Source organism: Parasteatoda tepidariorum, chromosome 4 (genome assembly GCF_043381705.1).
Source record: "Parasteatoda tepidariorum isolate YZ-2023 chromosome 4, CAS_Ptep_4.0, whole genome shotgun sequence".
In the NCBI taxonomy this organism is placed as follows: Eukaryota; Metazoa; Arthropoda; class Arachnida; order Araneae; family Theridiidae; genus Parasteatoda; species Parasteatoda tepidariorum.
In genome coordinates, this window is record NC_092207.1 from 51481201 (window position 1) to 51502772 (window position 21572).

At 27.1% G+C, this 21572-nt stretch overlaps 1 protein-coding gene across 1 annotated transcript in view; it reads left to right on the forward strand.

Annotated features, from left to right (window-relative positions):
• The window catches only part of LOC107457006 (uncharacterized), a 206642-nt gene extending 190990 nt beyond the window's left edge, over positions 1–15652 (forward strand). The window contains exon 4 of the mRNA XM_016075024.3: positions 12368–15652. Coding sequence (XP_015930510.1) covers positions 12368–12764 — 397 coding nt within the window. The 3' untranslated portion in view covers positions 12765–15652. The remainder of the gene's footprint in view (positions 1–12367) is intronic.
• Positions 15653–21572: the final 5920 nt, after the last annotated feature.

Genomic DNA, 21572 nt, shown 5'->3' on the forward strand with positions numbered 1-21572 from the left:
ACAAATTTTTCATTGAATTATTTCATCAAAATTTATTTTGTGTACAAACTTTTTCCACTTAAAAATTACATCGAAGTTTATTTTATTTTAAGTGTGTAATTTTTATTAAAAAAAAATCAGATTTCAGAAATCTTAATTTTTTTCATAAATAACCTCGCAGCTGAAGTGAAGCTTAAACTTATAGTACGTAAGATGCTAACGTGAATAAGTCTTGTGTAATTTCGAAATTGTTATTGGAAAATTTCGAAATGATAATAATCTCTTGCTTTCCCTTATTTACCTTTAATTTGATTAAGATTGAGATTTATTTAAAAAATTGTTTTCGGTTAAATGTGTCCTAAGTTTTTTAAAATTATTTTTATTTTTTTTTTGCAATTACTGCTATTAATTTTAACTTAAATACTGGGAATAAAATTTAAAAAATGCCCAAAAACTGCGAGTAATTGCGTATTTTTTCTTATCTTTTTTTTAGCCATTTTGAAAATTTAATTAGTAGCAGCTTCGATTTATTTTTTGTAACACCTCTTTTCTTCAATTAGTCGAACTATGAATAAAGAAAAAAGTTCAGCCCTATTAATAATTCATTCTTACTAATAGGAATTTTTTTTTCATCCCTAAATTGACTTTTTTATGCTAATTGGAAAAAAAAAAACATGCACTATGTGTTCAATACGTAACAGCGGCAAGATTTTTTCTTTTTTCCCCCGTCTGCATTTTGTTTAATTAAGTTAATTTTCAACATAGGGTAAATGAACTAGTTATGACTGCGAGAAATTGAAAAATGAAAATAAGATTTAAAAGATCTAGAAAAATTTGAATAAAAATGTTTGAATTATTAATTCGCCGGTGACTCAATTCTTTCAAAAACAATTAAACGATTTTGACAGACCTAAAAATTTATGAATTAAGTCATAGATACCATATATATACTATACCATGTATATAGATACCTTATATATACCATATATATACTAGATATATACTAAAACTTGAATACCATATTTTATTTTTTAGCAAACTGAAACTAAACAAACGGTTATAACGCAAACTTAATTTAGTTTGAAAGGAAAAATAGGATTATAATTAAATAAAATATAATATAATTAAATAAACTGAAGCTTGAATTCCATATTTTATTTTTTAGCAAACTGAAACTAAACAAACGGTTATAAAGCAAACTTAATTTAGTTTGGAAGGAAAAATAGGATTATAATTAAATAAAATAGAAGGAAATGAAACAAAAATATATAAAAATAGGAAGGAAAATGAAATAAAAATGATATAAAACAGGTATGTATTAGGCAATTCAAATCTTTTTTATTTCGATAATTTCATTTTAGTTTACTCCATTTAGTATTTTTCATCTTCGATCTGGAAACTTGCAAAATTTTTATCAAGTAAAAATGTAGACAGGTAAAAAGAGAAGAACGAAATATACTGAAAATAAGTTGTTCTATTAAGTCAGGAAAGGTGAAGCAAAAAAAATATTTTAACAAAATCCAAACTAGTCTCGCCCTTAAAATATGATTTACTACTTTTTGGATGGCGTGAAAAATCTTTCACGAATACAAAAATAGAAGGGGGGAAAAAGTATTAGCTTGTCGTAATTGAAGTTAGTGATCGTGACTTTGAAAAAGATGCGTGAAGTATTGGAAGAAAAATATTTTTTCTGGATAAAAGCTGCGTCTTATTTCTTTTTCTAGAATCTTTCTTCGCTCTTCTTGCATTTCTTTCCAATCCCTTCTTTCCATGATCATCTTGGCAGAGTACGTGCTCTATTAGAAGTGTTTTCTTTAGTTTATGTATTACTAAATTTCGATTTAAAAATTCTTGTGTCTTTAGTTTCTACTATGGTATTTTCTTAATTATAGTTTTTAATCTGTTAATATTTTGTATTAATCTACAGCATTATTCCTTCGCTCTTTCCTTCTATTTTCTAACTTACACGAGTTTTGAATTCACATGAAACGGCTAAGGACAAACAAAATACTGGTGATAAAAACATTTAATTCAAAATTTTAGTATTTTCCTCCCACAAAATATACATTTTTACGGTATATGTGTAGGTAGTACATCATGCTGTTAAATTATATAATTTGTGGTCAAATTTTTCAGCATTTGATTCTACTATTGAAGTAAATAAGGGAGAAAAATAAAATTTAATATCAAGAAATAAATTGCTTGTACAGCTTGCAATACTGCATATACTAGAACACCACTCAAGCTTAAAAAAGCCGAATAGTCATCATCCACGCTAAAATTGGATGTAGTTATTTGAATTTTAATTCGTTTTCTTCGAAATATATTTTGGAAGTTATGATTTCAGACCCAAATGATATGATATTTAGATTTGGTTTGGAATATGAGACTGAAATTTTGCAATTAGAGTTTTTTAATTTCCTCTGGTAAATACCGCTATCAGGACTAGGAGGATCCCCAAAGATTTTATTTTATTCTTGCGTAAGCAGTTAGGTTTTGTTACTTTGAGCGTGATCTGCGCAGTATAGTTTTTTTGGTTTTACATTCTTTTAAAATCTGCACTCAGCTAACCAACAGTTATATACATTTCATTCTTGTGAGAACAATTGGAAATTTATTTTGAATTACTGAAAATTAACCAAAATGCAACTTAGATTCATTATACAATTTACTGCTATCGTAAGCCTAGGAATATTCATTTGCTTAATTCTTTTACGGCGAGGAATTTTTTTCAGTTAAAAAAATTTAAGAAAATTTAAAAAAAAAATAGAATTGTCTACATTATTTTAGTTTTGGCTTTAACAAAACAACTCATTTAAATGAATTTTTACATTATTTTGTGTTTAGCGATTAAAATCACAGTTCTTCAAAGATTTAAGGAAAGGATAAATATTCTGCTCTTATAATCGATGATTTATTCAAGTGGGGTTTCTTGAAGCTACGAAATTCTATGGTCTTTAATTTATAAGTTGAAACAGAAAAAAAATTTGATGATGGATGTAGTGGCAGTATGAAATGGAATTCCAAATATTCCATCTTGCTGGAGAGGTCGGTTGAAATCTGTATGGCTTAAAATACCACTATTTCTCTTGAACTTGGACGTCTCGAGTCGGTGGCTTTGCTGGCTTCTTGCCCGAATTTCCTTTATTTTCTGAGTAACTCTTCTTAGCTGTTGGATCCGAAATGAATGTCTAACAAATGCTTCATTCACTTGTTTTCCCTTTTCTACATCTGTCTCACACTTCACAAATAATTTCGGTGTTCTGTAAACTGCATTAGACTGTTGGTTAAAAATCTTATTGATCAGCACTCTATCTTGGGGTAAAAATCTTAATAAATATGAGGGAAAGAACCTCAATTGTACGGTAATTATGCAGTTAAAATCTCGGCTCATCGAGGGAATTAATATTGGAGAAGCACGGATAAGCGAATCCCGAGAAAATCCCCAAAGTAATAAAAAAATAACACGTCCATTTGTTTGAAAGAGTTCAATCGCTTCTTCATTTTTTATTAGTAATTTGTTTGACATTATTGGAATGCAAAAAAAAAAAATTATTGCGGTCAAAAATTGAATGAAACGTACGATATCCATTCAAAACAAGGTGGGACATATGCCTCGCACAGTCAAAATATCGAGAGAGAAAATCTCATGAAGTTAAAATATCGCAATTAGAAAATACTAAAGTAAAATATATGTAAAAATTAAAACTATTCCAAAACTCTATTGTATACTTCATTTTAGATTGTAAAACTTTCCTTCTTAATTTTCCGAAAAGTAGCGAATATTTCTTATATAAGAATAGTTATTATAGATGTGTTTTGAGGTATATTTTAAACAGGTTTTTCAATATTTCCAATCAAATCTACCTTTAAAAAACTATTTTCTATTTTACTGTCGAATCGATAAAGTTATAATTTTTCTCTTATTTCTCGCATTCAATATAACACCATTTCCTCATCAATTCTTCGTCGTCTTACTATATATTTTATTCGATTAGTTTCTTTCAATTCTTCATGCTCGAATGCTTTTATTGTTTTTAAAACTTCTATGTTGACCTAAAATGTTAATCTGCTCTATAATCTTTAAGATAGCCTCTCCACTTTTCTATCCATAGTTCCGATCTATCGTGAGTGATCATGACTCATCTTTGATCAGATTAACTGTGATTCTTTTTTTTCCTGTCGCCGCAAGTATACAAAGATGTTTTGTTTTCTCAGATAATATCTATCAATGAGACTGAAGGTTTTTAAAACACATGATTATCGCTAAAATGTTTTATAATAATTTTTTAAATTTTTTTATTGAAAACTTGATGTTTCCCCAATGCTTTACTAGCAGCTTATTAGAGCTAAACCAAAGCAGCCTATTTATTCAATCATATAAAGAGATTTCAATACTTAAGTTTAAAATTTGGGCCGAAATTAGCTTCAGTTATTCAATCCTTAATTTTTTCAAGATTTCTACTGTTAACTGAAAACTTACAGTCTTTGTTAGTTAACGAAAAGCAATGAGATTAGAAATATTTGTTTATGATCAGTTTTAGTTTTTTGGATGAAGTTAGGTTTGGTGTCTCATCGTATTTCGATATATTATCGCTATTAATTGTTAAATATACTAAATTTTGACTTAAATTTAACTGAAAGAATATAAATATTTTAATTTCAATGGATTGGAAATTTTTTCTGGTTTGTTTGCGACAATAAATTTTAATGATTTTCTCATGAACATTACGATTACTTTTAAATTTTTAAATATATATATATTGACAAAAATGTTGCATTTTTGTTCATTAAAAATCATAATTAAAAATTATAATTCATTAATTAGTATTTAGCTAACTTTAACTTTCAAATATCATAAATATTATAGTTATTAAATATCTATTTATGGTTAGTTAACTACTAAATATTTATTTCCTTATTTCCCTAAACGAATATAGACCTATCACATTAAAAAGAAATTTAATTAATAAAAAATAATTTTTAATACGTCAAGTGGGTATGCTTTATACAAACTCTTTAAAACATTCTTTCATTGTAGCTTATTTTCTAATTCGTAATATATTATTGTCAAAAGAACACTAGATTGCCCAAGGAAGTCATTTTGACTGCTTTTTAATTTCAATTAGAAAAATAATGATGTATATAATGACACAAATTTCTTAGAATTTTGTAGACTTTTTGTGCAACATATAATTTTTTTTATTGTTAATATTTACTAATAACTTGTTATATAACTGTAAATAATGTGAAAAATATTATTGAAAATTAATTTAAAATAAATTTCTTAGCACCTTAGGTTATTCTTTCACAATCACATTTTGACTGCTTTTGGGCAATATAGATATATACTAAGTTTCAGTCTTTCTAGTGTTTAAACATTCGTTCATGATTAGTTGTTTTATAATAATTCGTAATATATTATTGTGAAATGGGTACGTTCGGTACGTACTCTTTAATACATTCGTTCATAGTTCGTGGATTATTTTCTAATAATTCGTAAAATATTACTGCACTTTAGAATCCATATTTATCTAAAATTCCAGCTGAATTCAATTTTATTTTCTGAATGATGCCTTCATAAATATTTCCTAAGCGTAGAAAATTAATTTGATAAAACTAGTACTTTTTGGGTTGTATAAAACTAAAGAATAAATTAATTATTTTATTCTTAAATGGGTACTTCCTTTCATATCTAACACTGTCTTCCATCCTTGCTCTTTTTGCAAGGGTGGAGGGGGGGGGAGAAATAGCGAGAGGATGTCGGGATTGGGATGATGGGGAAACACCTTTGAGGAAGCCTACAACTTCATTTGGCGCTTTATCGCTCTTCCCGGCTATATTTGATAACCTTAATGATTTTCGTCGAGTCACATGATTCCTTGCGTGCAGTAAATTATTATAAGCGAAAGACTAGGCGAATATTTATAATAGTGTAACTATCGATTGAGAAAGAACAAAACAATGAAGACGTTGCTTTTATTTGACATGAAACTGGACCAAATTTTAAACCTTTGCTTATATTTTGAATGTTGCATTTGTAAATAAATGTGCCTTATTTAAACGCATTACTCAATACCCATTTCCTTTTGTATTTCTGATTTTCTCAAGTTAAAAAAAAATTATTGTGAACTATATTAGTTAGTTTGATCATAATGTTTGTGCACATTTTTCAATTAACGATGGTGATTATCCTTTCATTATTTTTTCGAAACTAAACTATATCACCCATTCAATTATTTTGTTGTATAATTTAAATTAATCACTGTTATTTGATTTTATATTATATTTTATGTCTGATTTATACTCATTTTAAAAGTCTGTAGGGTTCTAGTACTCAACTTTAGAAAAATAATCTTTATTTTTTGCTCATTTTTAAAAAGATAGTTTGAGTGCAAATTCTGGAACTTAAATGCAAATTCTAGAATTTTATTTAAGAAAAATGTGTATTTCATTTAAGTTATNATTAATCAATCGCTGTTATTTGATTTTATATTGTATTTTATGTCTGATTTATACTCATTTTAAAAGTCTGCAGGGTTCTAGTACTCAACTTTAGAAAAATAATCTTTATTTTTTGCTCATTTTTAAAAAGACAGTTTGAGTGCAAATTCTGGAACTTCAATGCAAATTCTGGAACTTCAATGCAAATTCTAGAATTTTATTTAAGAAAAATGTGTGTTTCATTTAAGTTATCTATTTACTTTATCACGTGTTTGATAATTTATTTTTAGTTCTTTTTGAGAAAAAAAAATTTAACTTTTTATTATCTTTTTTTTAATTTCCTGAAATTAACAGAAACTCGCGTTAATTCTTAGCAGTCATATTCAGTGTCATCAGTAAAAATTTTGATACCTTATGCATTCGAATTATTAGAAATTATTTTAAGCTCAATGATATAATTACTAGCAAAAGCTAATTTGAACTCTGATATTATGGCAGTTGATTCTTTTGTAATATCCATTTCTCTATGTAAAAAAAAAATGAATATATTTAATATTTTACATGATTTAAAGTGTGGATAACTATGATTTTGTTTCATGTTAATGTTAACACGATGTATTAGACTAAATTTATTAAATGATTACTTTTAATTAATAAAGCATAAATTAATAAACTATCCGAACCTTATTTATCGAAGTATGTTGTTTGAAGTCAGATTAAGAGGTTTTTGCTTTTTTTTGTAATTGTTTTTGCTGTTTTAAAAAGTTTTACCCTAGTTTATTTAAAGGTAGGGAATATTAAGTGTATTATAGATTCTAAAGTGATTATACTTTTGAAAATCAGTAATTTCAATTCAAGAAAAATTTCTCGTTTCGTAGAAACTTAGCTTATTTAGTGCCAAATACTTAAATACATCGGGAAATCAGGGGTTTTCTGCGAAAGTTCCGATTTTGTAAATATGATCCTGTTTTTGTGAAAAATCCCCAAAACTAGAAATCGTTGCATACTTTTTTTCTAAAAAGTCCTGTTTTTGTGAATTTGATAAAAAAAATTCCTGAATCGAAATTCTACTCATTTTCTGAATCTAAAATTACTGTTGAATCGATTTTTTTTTGTCAGAGTTCAGTTTTTTCTAATACATAAAAATAAGGTCCTGTTTTTGTAAAAAAGGGAAAAACACAAAAAACCAGGTCTTTCAAAGAATTGTAGTTCTAAAATTATGACTTAAAGGTATCACCAATCAACTTAGTTCCTTAAAAGAATTTTGTGAAATGTTTAGTTCTGAATTGAAAAATATTGAGGGTACATTTTTATAATGAAAAATATGTTGCATGATTCTGTTTGAAGCTAAATATTTTGTTAAGATTTTTCAAATAAAGTTCATGAATAAATAAAAAAAAGTATTATTTAATAGCTTATATTGCAACTTATTTTATTTATCGATTTTGAAAAAAATGCTTTTTTGGGGGGTAACTGCGAATTTACAATTTATAACGAAATTTAGAAACGATTTGAACATTACTCATTATAAATCAAAATTACATTTCTCCCATTGTAGATATGGTTGCTGGTTACTCTTTATAATTGAATATATAAATGCAAACCATAATTGATTTTTAATGGCTAGTCTTAACATATATTTTAAAATTTTCAGTCTTGTTATATTTGTATCAACTAAACCATATTTTTTACAAAAATTCATAAATATGTATAAACTTAATCTCTTTTTAAATTGCTATCTAATTCTTTAACAACATGAAATTAGTTTAAATATTTCACTCCTACAAATAAATTATTTTTATATTCAAAAATTTAAAATATATTTGTTTATTCACGTGTATTAAAACTATATGTATTTTTTTCCATTCCGTAAAATCATCAAGATATAAAAGCTTTATAAATTTCTTTTAAAACTCGATTTAATTCTTCACATTATTAAACCAAACATTAAACCTTTTTTTAACAAACATATGCGTATTTATTATTAACTTAACTTTAAAATATATATATAATTTAATATCTGTGGCTGTGTTATATGAAAGGACAAAAAAAATATATAATTTACTTTCTCTTATTTGTCATTTGAAAGAAATTCTCAATGCATGTTTCTCGCTTCTTTACTTCGTTCCCGAACAATATTTGGCATCGCGGAGCAATTTTCTAGACATCTTAAATTCGAATTCTCTCTTGTTGGTATTCCTTTAATGATTGTTTCATTCAATAAAAAATTGTTCCGAATCCTCTAAGTCTGAGCTGTCGACATTAAGCATTGGCGATACTTTGGCGATCGATTCTCTATTCCAGCAACCTTTTTTTGGCAGCCAAACTCTCCATTTTCGTCTGGCGATCCCTGAAATGTCGCTAGCGGTACACCATGGAAAAGAAACAAAAATAATAGATAGTCGTGTGCCGAGTGTGTCCCGGCCAACGCACACATGAATGAGGCAGAATGCGCACACTAATTTATTGCTCAAAATATTGTATATTTCATGTGTAGCATAATATTTGCTCATGAAACACCGTCGGAAAACGAGGCTTCGAGCCTCCACAAGAGGATGTTGCGTCTGTTGTCAAGCTATGTTGCTCTTTAGGATGTAAGAGGATTCTTTTTTTTTTAAAAAAAGTTTTATCTGCCTCATCCTACACACTAAAAGTGAAGAGCTGTTTTATCCATGGCCTCCATAGATAATCGCCTGCATGTGTACTACGTGACTGTACCAGTAGAACGGTATGTTAAGACCCTCCCTAAATTTATTTTTGGAGTGCATGAGTCGGGTGGATATGTTGGGAATATTTGTGGCTTTTTTACTATTTGGTCCTTATTGGAAGAGGTCGTATGCTCTGAGTATGTATCCTTTCTTAATTATATTTAAGGAAGATTTTGTAAACTTTGATTGCTAATCTAGTTCTCCTGAATATCAGGTAATTTGAGTGATCCTAGATTTTATTGTAAGGACCAAATATGTAATTAAATTTTATTCTATTTTTGTTTCACTTTTTATTTATGATTTAAACGTTGAATGTTCTTTTTTTTTATATGTATATAAATTTTGTAGATTTATCAGTTAAGAAAAATTAACTGTCGTAAATGTTTCAAAATGAGGAAGTAACTATACAGTTTTGAATGAAATTAAAGTTTTAATTTATCCGAATAAAAAATTGTTTTTAATAATTGTAAATTCAAAGCATGCATTATTAATTGTAATACTCATTTTTTAAAGTTTATACATGCGAAATTAATATATATGTTATTCTTTAAAAAATGTATTTTCCTTGGAAGCTAGCTAAAGTAGACTGATATTCAAAAAATCAATATATTTTTAGGATAATCTGTATAAAAATTTGAAACATTTGTATTTATTTTTGTGAGATTTTCTAAAACTAAAAGTGGTACTCTTAAAATCAATGGTTTTTTTCCCATGTAAAATAATATTTACGATTTTATCAATGCTTCTTATGGTTATTATCATACAATTCGAATATTAAATTAACGTATTAAATATTCTGAGAAGAAAAAAAAGACTGTCTTTACAATTTTTAAATGTGTGTATTTATGAGATTGAGTTTAAATATTTATTTTTTTCTTATAAATAAAAAATATTTTTATGTAAATCTATACTTTCTTTGCTCTGAATTTATGCTAATATTTATCATCAATAGAAAAAAAAAATTTCTCTGATGTTTCGAATTGGCTAACTTATGAATGTGATAACAATAAATGATTAATAACTTATATTGTAATTAATATAGAATTTATTTTAATTACAATATAAGTTATAAATTTATAAACTGTATTATTTATAAACTTAAAAAGTATTTATAAACTGTTCTTTTTTAGATATTTTAATGTAAATCTCTGAAAAGTGTTCAGCTAATATATATAGAAAAAAAATCAAAATTTGAAGGAGGAAACTCCTGATAAATGCCATACTGTTTTATTTTTACTACTTTTTTTAAATAGAACTATTTACACTACTGCTTAACAATAATGTTGCAATGTATTGCGCCAAATCAGATTCCTTGAAAATTTTTACTTTCACCAAATAAAATAAGCCCCCCCCCCACCAAGATAATTGTTCCTGTTTTTCATTTCGCTTTTGTCCCAAGTTTAATATAGAACACAATTTTATTTCTTTATACTGGTTACGTTATTCGCTTTCTATTGGTCGGTTTCTGGCTTTTTAAATTATATCTTAGGACACTACTGCAAATCACAAACCAGACTGGTTAAAATTATTCATAAAAACATTTTTCTACAAACCCAACTTCAGCTGATTTTTAACTTTTAAAATTGTAATTGACGATTTTTTACTATAGGTCTATTGATGCAAATAAAATAATGTAAAAAATTGCATTTATGATTTCTTTAATTCTTTAGAGAAATAAATAAAATGTGCTCCTTAATCATGTTTTTTCTTAAAATTTAAATTCGTCATCGGTGTAAGAAAATTGTTATTTCATTGTGTATGTAGCTCTATTTGGATATTACCTTACTTCCTACTATTCAGTTAATGTCTAATTTTGATAAAAAAAGAGAGAGAATTTCTAAGAAAATTAAGTTTTTAAGATTTGTTAAGATTATTTTATATATATTTTTTAAGATTTTAAATTTTTTCTTACGTTTTTAAATCTTGAGTAATTTTTATTCTTCTTTTATTTAAAATTCATTTTTCTATGACTTTTTTTTCTGTTCTAATTATTTTTAACTTTTTTCAAGTTGTTTGTATGTCTTCGAGCCTATTATTTTATACATACCTTTAATAAACAATAAAAATTTAGCGTCTGGTAAAAGATATGTTAATATTTATTTGTAAGTACATTTTGCTTTGTAGATATATCTTGTGAGTTAAAAAAGAAGCTCTATCTTTTCATGGTTAATTAGTTTTTAATGTATTTTATTCAAATAATTTTCCCAATGTTTTCACTAATTATGTTATCATTAAATATTTTCTTATTGTTTAACAATTTTTATTACTTTTCAGATATCTTATTTTCTGTTTGTTATTTTATTATATATTTAATATGTTGGTGTAGAATGGTGGTTAAATTATATTAAAACAAATTTATTTAACAAAAAATCAAATATGAAACTATGAAATTTTCTACCATTTTTCCTGAAAAAAAATCTTCCAGATAATTGGCAACAGTGCAATTATTTTAAAAAATGTTTTGCATTTTTTTTGAAGTATGATCTTTAAAAGTTATGATCTGAATGAGTCATTTATCTTTAAAATTCGATTCGAGTCATTTATCTTTAAAATTCGATTTCAAACAAAAGCTCTTAAAATATTTCAGTGGTACTACTAAATTCTATGCTAAATTATTTACAATTTTATTTTAATCATTGAAATAAATTTTAATATTTATCCTAAAAGCATTAAGAAGACAAACACTTTAAATTAATAAGTTATATTCGGTTCAAAAATATTTTTGTATATTATATACTTAAAATAATTTTAACTGTCACAAAACTTACTTTTAGCGACTTTATTATAATGCAACCTTTTTTTGAAATTAATTTGTAGAGCAAGTGCGGGTTAGCTCCATCAAAAAAGTCCTCCACGAAAGCAAATTTCTCCCAATACTTGATCCAGGAGTTCCCTTGTCTTCTGGATTGAGTTCAAAATTACAAGGCTACGGAGTTGAACACTGGTAGTCGTGAACCCAAAATTGGGTTGATTGTTCAACTACGTTTATAAAATAAAATAAGAAATAGTTAGTGCACAGAGAGCGCCAACGTCACCATTTTAGCGCATTGTGCCTTATCCGCAAGCTCAGAGACGTAAAATTGCAATAATCTGTGAAACAAGTCTCTTCTGTTTTTAGCGCTGAGTCGTTGACGTTGTGAGTCACAGATACTATCGACGCTCAGTATTACATATATTTTCTTTGTATATTACTGTAATTTGTCCATCCTTTATTCTAATTCCATTTTCTCTTGCAGTCACGAGAGTGGTATAGACAATCCCTTCAGACCTGACGGTGAGCTGAGTCGAGAGGCAGACACGATAGTGAGTCTGATCAAAGAGGGCAAACCCATTACCCCAGTGAAAGGTGAAGAAACAAGCATGGACGGCGTTGTTGTGAATGGCGTGCATCACGATCAGATGGACTCGTTTGTCTCCGGATCTCCTAATGGCAAAGAGGTTAAAGAAATGGCCATAATTCCCAACAGCAATCAGCCCCTGGGAAAAGGGGCTAATGGCAGCACCCCCAAAGTTGCTACACCGGGCATAGTGGAGGTACAACGCAGCGTCATAATGCCTCCCTCTGACACACCGCAGGTGGAACAAGTGATTCTCAAGAAAAAGCCAAAGTGCAACTGCTGTGTCATCCAGTAGAAACCCATATTACATAGTACATTGGGGGCAATGTGGAGGAGGACCTCAAAACTGGGTTCCTTGGCTTAAGCTGTATTTTTCTTCGCTGTAATGACTTTATAGAACAGCTATTGCCGAGGCATAATAAAATTCAGCTCCTTGGGGGTTTGTTACTCATTTTTAGGCTTATGCTCTGTGTTCCTTGTGACTATTGTTCTGGGTCTACGCTTACATCTAAGCGTTCTAGGGGAACCGAACATGAAATAAACATGGTTGATTCGAAGCTGACGATTTTACATGAAGAGGACGGTGATTTATTTTATAGCCTTTGCTAAGTTTTTCGCTTCTTAAGCCTTCAAGCATCATGTTTTATAATCTCACTATGCAATATCACATAGTGTGGTGTGAAATGTCTTATGATAAGAGTTAACTAATGTGCCTAGTCTTTTGATGGTCTGTGTCGGATATTTGAATGTCTGTGATTGGCTGTTGCTGCTAGAAAATTTCATTTGTACACAAATTGTAAGTTTAGTCTTAAAGGTCGATGTGAATTTGTATTATTGATGTTTTTGTGAATATGCTCTGTGTTATAATTAACTTAAATATCCATTTATTCATTATTTAAAATTGGTACACAGCTCAACAGTTTTATTTTAAGGGACTGATGGCTAAAGTTTAGTTTATTCTACAAAACAATAATTTTGAACATTTCTAATGACAATATTTAACTTTAGTTTAACATACTTTTACTTATAATCTATTGCGGCTATTATTCATATCATGTTTAATAAATGCTTATATTTAATACATATTTTCGTCGACATTTGTACTATTGCTTGTCTTTCAATGTTAGGTTGAAGCTTTAAAATTGTCTTATTATTTGTGTCTTAAGCCCAAAGAGCAGCTGTGTGTTTTACTATAAATAAATTATTGAGTTTACAAGACAATTATAGTAAAAAAAAAAGTCAACATAATTGGATTGTTGAGTTTTGTCGTACAGTGCAGAAATGTGATATTGCATAGTGAAAAAATTATAATAAATCTAGGTTAAGCAGCTTCCATGGTGTTGGTATGAGCTGCTATAAATATAAGAAAATAAAACTAAAATTTTTTAAAATACATCATACGATAATTACGCTTGGAAAAGTTAAAAAGTGTAATATTTTTTATCAATGAGGCATTGTATTTTAAGTGATTTAATAAAGTGATTTTTAATATTTTTTGAATTTTTAAAAATTAAACGTCAGAAAATTATTTTAAAAATATTCTGGCATATTTCCCTAGAAAAAAAATAAGATTTATTCATTAGAGTGATATGCCATGCATTGACTTTACTTGGTATTAAAACTCTTTTAAAAATCTTCCCTTTTGGTGACTTCTTTATTCATTCCCCATTTTTTCACTCATAATCATTTAGATTAGCTGCTTCAGCTCCTGTTAAGTCAAGTGAACTTATAACTTGTATTATATGAATGGAACTATAAATTGTAACTGATGCCACCGAAAGTTGCGAAATTTTATTTCATTATTCTAAAGAAACCATTTTTAAAAAAAAATGTATTTCTTCCTCATATTCGAAAATTGACTTGTATATTACATTTTAAAAACAAAATGCTTTAATCTGTGTGAAAGAAAGAAGCGGGTCATGCTCTAGTGTCTTTTCATTGTATATTTATAACGCTGCGGACAATTACTTTAACTTCAACTTCTCCCTTGTCTTTTCAATGTTTTTTCCCCTAACAATCTTGAAAGAAGACTTTTTTCTTGCACCTCTCACTTAATTAGATATTTCACCTGTTACCTCCATACTACTTTAAAATCATCTCTATTGTATTAAAATGACCATATGTCCAAAATTAAATATTTTAATGAGTTTATACATAAAATAAAGTTTAACTGAAGTATACATGAAGTTGTTTGTCAGTTACAAATGTTTTTTCATAACACTAAAATTGAAAATTTTGAGTTAAATTTAGAACCGTTTGTTTCTTTCACACGCAGATAAGAAATATATAATTCTATATGATTTATTATTTTTAAAACTTTTCATCAATTTACTGTCATTATATAATTGTGTATAGTAGGAAATAATTTTTCAAAAATTTTCGATGGTTGATTTACGCTGTTGTGAAATAGTTATTTTATTAAAAATGGTGAAACGTGTTATTCTCAAACTAGTTTTTTCAGAGATGAACAATAATATAGGAGGAAGATATGCACATTTTATTTTTCATAAAGTGTTAATATATATATGTGATCTTGAAATGGTAGGAATTAGACAATGTTAAAACATTTCTCTTTTCTTGCAGTAAATATCTTATTTGTAGTGAGATATTTATTGAAAGTTGATCAAAATTTTAAGTCTACTATTCATCTGATTTTATGACTAATTTATATTTTATATATTTTATTTGAAACTTTTTATTACATAAAGTATCATCCAATAAATAATAATAGTAAGTAAATTTTGATAATTTATCAGATTTAATACAAGCAGCTGTATTCCTTGTTTTAGATAAATTTTATTTAATTTAAGCAGCTGTATTATTTATAGATCTCATTACCTATATTGTTATTGTTTACAGTGAGACAAAAAGCTTATATATCAATTTGAGAATTTATTTCTTGTATAGTTTTATTTTTTGTTTTTGTAGATATGATTTAAATTTTAAACTTCTATTGTTAGTTCCAGTTTTTAATTTATTTGGTGCTTTATTTCGTGATGGACATTTAATATTGGACATCGATATAAATTTGTATTTTTTTTTTAAAAAAGTCCTATTGTAATTTTTTGACTACTGAATATTTTCATTGGAATATATTGAACGATGAATTTAAAATTTTGAGTGAACTTTGAAAGCTGTATAAAGTCTTTGTTTTTGAAATAGTAAAAACTGTAAAATAAAGTATATGTTTCTCTTTCTTGTTATAAATAGTATTTTACACTTGAAAACCCCTTTAATTGTTTAAGATCGTTTACTGTTTTATTATTGCACACAAAATTGAATAATTAAATATAAAAATAGCATGCAACCTTACATTTACATTTTAAAATTACTATGTCTTATTTGCTTAGCAAATAAGTGTTGATTGTGCCAATACGTGTAAAATGTCAAAATATAATTTAAAATTTAAGCAATTGTTTTATTTTTTAATAAATTTTAATCCAAAATTTCATCTTGTATATTTTTAAAGTATTAAAAATCAAAATTTTTGAAGGAAACATTTTTATTTTCTATTAAATAGCCCTACTAAACTAAATAAATAAATGATTTTTCTGTTTCGTTTAGTTAAGATTTTAACAGTTTCTTTTGATTTTAATATTCTTTTTTTAAGTTTTTTAACTAATATTAAACTTCGCTGAATTAAAATTTTGATTTAGTCTAAGTGTCTTTCGAACTCTTAGGATACTGTTCTGATTCATCTTGTAAAAATAATCATAATTCATCATTCATTCAAAGAGTCATTTAAGAGTAATTTGAATCCATGTGATTTTAAAAACTATTAATCAAACAGTTTTAAACTCTGTATTTATAATTACATTTTATTTTTAGTATGTAATTCAGTTACTTGCAAAAAAGTTTAGAGCTCGACATGAATTTTACTTCTCTAAATAATTTTGTTTTCGAATTAAGCGTTCAATTACATTAAAATAATGTGAAAAAATGAAAGAAAGAAAAACAGGTAAGCGTGTAAGAGTTAAAGCAACATATTAAAAATAATTTTTTTTGTAATATTTTTAAATTAAAATTTTATCTTGTAGAACTTAACTTAAATGTCTTCAATATTTTCAATTTTTTCTACTGAAGTGAAAACATATAAAAATATGGAAAGCATATTTATGAATGAGAAAATATAATATGAATTTTAAAACAAATTATATAATTGATTGCAAACTATTAGTCTTAGATATAATAATTACTTGAAATCGTCTTTCAATTATAGGTATAATTAAGAAAATTGTAATCGTTAATAATGATTGCAATGTATATAGATAGGTATGAAAATTTATTATGAACTTTTGAATTTTTTTACATGATATATGAAACAATGGGTGTTATATTTATGACAATATGACCTTCATCCTTTCATGGGAGCTAGGCTTCAAATGTGTCCTGCAAATTGAAAGAACTCGAAAATTGCTCACTAATTAGATAGTTATCTGACTTAGTTAAAAAAAATTACGAATAATTCGTCTATAATAATGCTTATTTGTCAAACAAGTCAATAAAATAAAAAAAAAATTCAAAAAAAAAAAATTTCTAAATATTAAATCATGTTTCCTTTCGTTAAAAAGTTTTATCAGATGATTCGAATATATCTAATTTATTAACTGTAAATTATATTAACATTAATTAAATTTTAACAATTATTGAAATAAACAGTTTGAACTTCAGACTAAATTTCTGGATTAAAATTTTTTATATTTTAGTTTTACTTCCTTTCTAACAAGTCTATTAAATAATTATTTCCTTTGCATGTCCACACTAACCCCTTCTCATGGTTTTTATTGTCTGGGCAAAACAATTATTGAGAGAGTATATCTTAAACACGTATATCCTAAATAGGTTATGATAATAAAAAAATAAAAACGCTCAAATTTTCTGAAAAAAAGTTTTTTGATTTGTTTAAAACGATGAATAGTGAATTTTTTTGCAAACTTTATAGAAACTATCAAACTTTAACTGTCTCACGTGCATTCGTCTTCCGCGGCACCAAATTCGCGAGGATTTCTTTAAATTTATAACGCTTTAGTTCTACTTAAATTGGTTGAATTTAATTATTCATTTTTGTGCAGGGTGCAAAAAGATAAACGGACCACTCTAAATAACTTTTGATCTAATGATTGGATCTTCACGTACTAGGATTCAATCTTAATGATCTTAGGAGTGACCTCAACTATTCTAATTAGTGCGGTGATATTTTAAGTTACGAAATCAGATACAAAAGAAAACACTTTCTCTGAATAAATATACCTGTTTTGCAACGGATTCGAATTTCTAACCCCCAGAATATAGGGGAGTCGCAATCTAGGAAATTTAGTCTAAATAGTTTGGCCAGAAGAGCGGTCCAAAGTTTGGACCCCTTACTATAATTTTACTTATCTGCATATTTCACTTTATCTCGAGAACTTCCTAAGTGAATTAAAAAGAAATGTGTTCATAATTATAAAATTCGTTTATCCAAAGATAATTCCGCGAAAAAAATAAATTATAGTAAATTTTTATTATTTTATTTAGTAATAGTCAGAAAAAAATTGGATTGTAAGGTATACAATTGTTTATGTAATTTTAAAAAATATAATTTGCCTTTCAAAATTTGAGCGAAATCGGTCGAATTGTTCCTGCGAAATCAAATTTTAAAAATAATTGTATTTTTAAAATTTAATTTCTCACGAACTATTTGACCAATTTTATTCAAATTTTAATTTAGTAGTAAAAATTCTGTCGTTTGATTGTCTTTTTCGTTTCGCAGGTGATCTTTTTATTCTTGACGCAGTACAAAACGGGTGTTTCAAAAAATGGACACAGCTCAAAATCCCTCTTTGATGCAGAAATTTTATTAAACTAATTTTGCATACTTTTTTCATTTTTTCGCATTAATTTAGGTCAAAATATTTGAAAAATGTTATATTTAGCATTTTAATAATTTATGGTCCTGAAATACATCATGAAACACCGGTGACTTTTTCCAAACACATCTCACTTTCAGTAATAATTGTTCTAGTGGTTCATCATCAAAATTTCTTTAATTTACAAAATCAATTAATGATAATTCTTTTAACATCAATAAAAATAATTCAAACAATTTTTTTTGGGATACTATATTTTATTATAAATAAAATTCCGGTTATCTACTTTTTAGTAACAATTAGACTGCTTTTTATAATAAAAAAATTTTTCAAAACTCATTTTTGCTTGTAATTGAGCATAAGAAAAAAATATATAAAAGGGACACCGGTATCCCATCTACGTCAAAGGGTTAAAAAAAAATGGGCACAGCTTAAAAAGCGTGTTTAAGAAAATATACATAGCTCGAAATGTGTGTTTAAGAGAGAAGACAAAGCTCAAAAAGTGCGTTTATAAAAATGAATACTGCTTGAAATGCGTGATTAAGAACATTTTGACTCATTCGAAAAATGCTCTTTTTCAATGTTAACCCAAATCTTGCAAATTAATGAGGAATTTCGTACTTGCTTTTCCTTATTTTTTTAAGCACTAACCATTATCATTACGGAGAAAATTCCCTTAATTCAGAATTGGGGTNTGACGCTTAGTTCGTGAAAATCCGATCATTAGAACAAAAGTTATTCAGGGTGATTCGTTTTTTTTTTTGCGGACTGTACATACATCACAGTTGTAATTTTTCAGGTGATCTCGTATTCACTAAACGATGCAGTGATTTTTAAATAAATAAATTCATTCAACGTAAGTTTAATACTCGCTACAACTAAAACAACTGTTGACTTTTTAAAATGTGAAAAATATTAATTTGTAAAAAATATACTTAGGCAAATAACAACATTTTTTTTTTTTAATGCAACTTTCATAAGAGTGCTTTTTTTTTAAAAAAAAAATGAATACCATCCAATTTTACTCCAATCTTAATAAAGGGAGCCTCGGTGACTCAGACGATAGAGCGCTTGCATCCCATTGAGATGGTCCGGGTTCGAATACCAGCGGTGGCTGGTAGATACGAATTCCGCGCCCGGCTCGCATCAACAGCAGTGCTCACGCAAAATATCATCAGTGGGTTCAAATCCCCTTACCGCCAGACTAACAGCGAGAGGGTTTCGTGGTTTTCCTCTCCCTGTAACGTAAATGTGGGTTGGTTTCATCAAAAAAGTACTGCACGAAGGTTAGTTTGCCTCAATGTCTGATCCAGGAGTTCCGTTGTCTTCTGGGCTGGGTTTGAAATTACATGACTACGAAGCTAATCATTGAACGTCATGAACTCAGAATTGGGTTGGATGTTCAACGTTGGTTATAAAACAGAATAAAATTCATTTGCTTACAATCTCTCACCTAATTGTAAGGGTCATCACTATGACACAAATCTACAAATTTAATAAAATTTGCTGCTTGTAATTAATAATTTTGTTACATAATTTCTGTCATTATGTATAAGTTGGTTTCAGTGTTAACAAAATTTTAAAAAAAATTTTGTTTTAATAGCTTTTTAACTATTCTTTTTTAAAATGAAATAAATTGGTGTAATTTATTTTTTAATACTTATAGCATTACCATTATAANACTTCAAATTTGTTTCTTTAATTATAAAATGGCATCTTAACAAAATGTAATGGAAACTTACTGACAAATTGTAATAAGAATGAACCGTGAATATAAAATGGTGAACAAACAGTGAACCTAGAAACAATGAATTAAGCTGGTATCTTAAAACGGATAGTTTAATCTCACTCCGTTAGTAATTATTCTTGTGTTAATTAAGTATTGTTTGCGCTTCAATTTTTACGCGTAATATTTTCATGTCTAGTATGTCTCAGAAATACTCGCCTAAAAAGGGGGGATTAGTGTATACTTAACTAATTATATGTTAGCTTAAATTGTAATATATTTTTATAGTTTGCACTAAAAAATGCCATTAAACTTTAGAAGCGCTGTTCCTTCAAAAAATTAATTCGTGGAATTGTAACAATTCTTTTATTTTTATTAAAGTATTTCTTATTGTAAGTAACGATAGTTTTATCCACTTTATTTTAACATTATTCTGGATTCAAAAATTATTTGAAGATACTTCCATACATTCCATTCTTAAATGACAACAACACAGTACAAATATGTTTATAAAAAAAAAGGATTTTTTTAAAAGGAATTCTTAGTGATTGATGATAAACTTAAGACTTTTTATCTTATTGTACGCATTCTAATCTTCATATTATCATGTTAGAAATACAGATATTTAAATGTAGCGTTCAAATAATGCAATGTGTTAACTTATTTTTCAAATTATCCGTAATTTACTGTATTCATACGTTTAAAAAAACCACCCAAATTTGATTCTGCTTCAATTTTTTTTAACTACATGAATTCAGTTTTCGTTGCTCTTAAGACTTTTAAAAAAATGCATCTTTTTCACAAAATATCGGAGTTTACAAAATAATAATATAAAATAAATTACATTTTCGTGGATTGCTCAAAATTAGTCAAAAATTTAAAAATCACCTGTAACGAAAACTATATTTATTGTGATCATTATATCACAAAATATCGGCGTTTAAAAAAATTCAAAAAATTATACAAAATAACTTACATTTTCGTGGGTTACTCAAAATCAGTCAAAAATTAAAAAATCACCTGTAACGAAAAGTATATTTATTGTGAACATTATGTCAAAATTTGAAGCAAATCGGGTGAAAATTGCGAAAGTTAAAGATACAGCAAAGCAAGAGAAGTATAGTATCGAATAAATTGCATTTAAGTTTGGTGATCAATAATCCACATAAATAAATAAAATACTGCAACTCTAAAATGCATCAATACCAGGCCCATATGATGCTTTTTCACCATCATTTTCAGCAGCCTCAAGAGCTACTCTAGCCTTTTTTCATATCGATCTACCTTCATGTGACACGCCTCAAATGTGTTTAAGAGTAGCAGCCTAAATTCTATGGTCATCCTCATTTTGAGCAGATTCTTTGACTTTCCAGTCTCCATTTATTTCGAATTGTCCCAAAACTGTCAATAATCCATTGCAACCTTATTTAAAAATTACTGCAGCTATTTAAGTTGCAATTACGACTATTTATATTGAAAGCACCATTAATTCTTTTTCTTACATAATTTAAAAAAATTATTTCTATAAAAT